Source organism: Trichinella spiralis, assembly GCF_000181795.1.
Source record: "Trichinella spiralis strain ISS 195 chromosome Unknown Scfld6781, whole genome shotgun sequence".
Taxonomy (NCBI): Eukaryota; Metazoa; Nematoda; class Enoplea; order Trichinellida; family Trichinellidae; genus Trichinella; species Trichinella spiralis.
This window is the reverse complement of record NW_003533720.1, coordinates 1-693: the sequence shown is the minus strand read 5'-3', so window position 1 is coordinate 693 and position 693 is coordinate 1. Positions and strand designations below refer to the sequence as shown.

The window sequence follows — 693 nt, the reverse complement described above, 5'->3', positions numbered from 1 at the left end:
GATCGAGCAACGCGGTTGGATCCCAACGGAGCGCATGAGGCGCGAGGATCGAGGCTGCGGGCAGCCGAAGCACAGAAGGCCGGGTTGCCGTCACGCAACGACCGGCCTATGTACACGAAGGCACCCACGTCAGGAGAGAGATTGGTGTTGCCATCAGCGGTTGATGGCCACATGGTGGCGTCATTGGAGAGCGAAGCATCACCATGGCACACGGCTACTGCATTGGAAGCGAAGCCACAAGGAAGGCAGACCATGGACGAACGCTCCGACGTGGGATCACAAGGAGGACCGTCGGCGTTTGCATCGCAAGCCCGGAGTAGTGGCGGAACCGTCCACCGTTCGCGAGGAAGTTGACGGGATGTCCAGATGCCCTCCCGGAAAACCGGGCGAGGTTAGTGATGGGAGAGTGACTCTCCCATCCGGGGGGGAGGATGTTCCGGACGGAACAACACCGACCTAGTCGGTGTGACCTGGCCAAGGGCTGGTGCCCAGAAGTCGCGGGTAGGCCAAGAACAATACCCGCGCATCGCCGGCCAGATCGCTATCTGGGCGTCTGGCGGCTCTGAGTCGGGGTCACAGAGACCCCCTGCTGCGCCTCGATCTATCGTCGTTCGCGAGACAATGGCGAGTGCGCCATACCGTCGACGGCAGTCAGATCAAAGGGCGGGGAAATGGCCATCAGGACGTGACTAT

The 693-nt window shown here is 61.9% G+C and overlaps 1 protein-coding gene across 1 annotated transcript; it reads left to right on the top strand.

Annotated features, from left to right (window-relative positions):
- Positions 1–34: 34 nt before the first annotated feature.
- Tsp_15561 (conserved hypothetical protein) lies at positions 35–685 on the top strand (the record flags this gene model as incomplete). Its single annotated transcript, XM_003365980.1, is given in 2 exon segments — positions 35–391; positions 406–685. Coding segments are annotated over 2 exon segments (637 nt in total), but the record flags the coding sequence as incomplete, so codon positions are not given.
- Between the last annotated feature and the right edge of the window lie 8 nt (positions 686–693).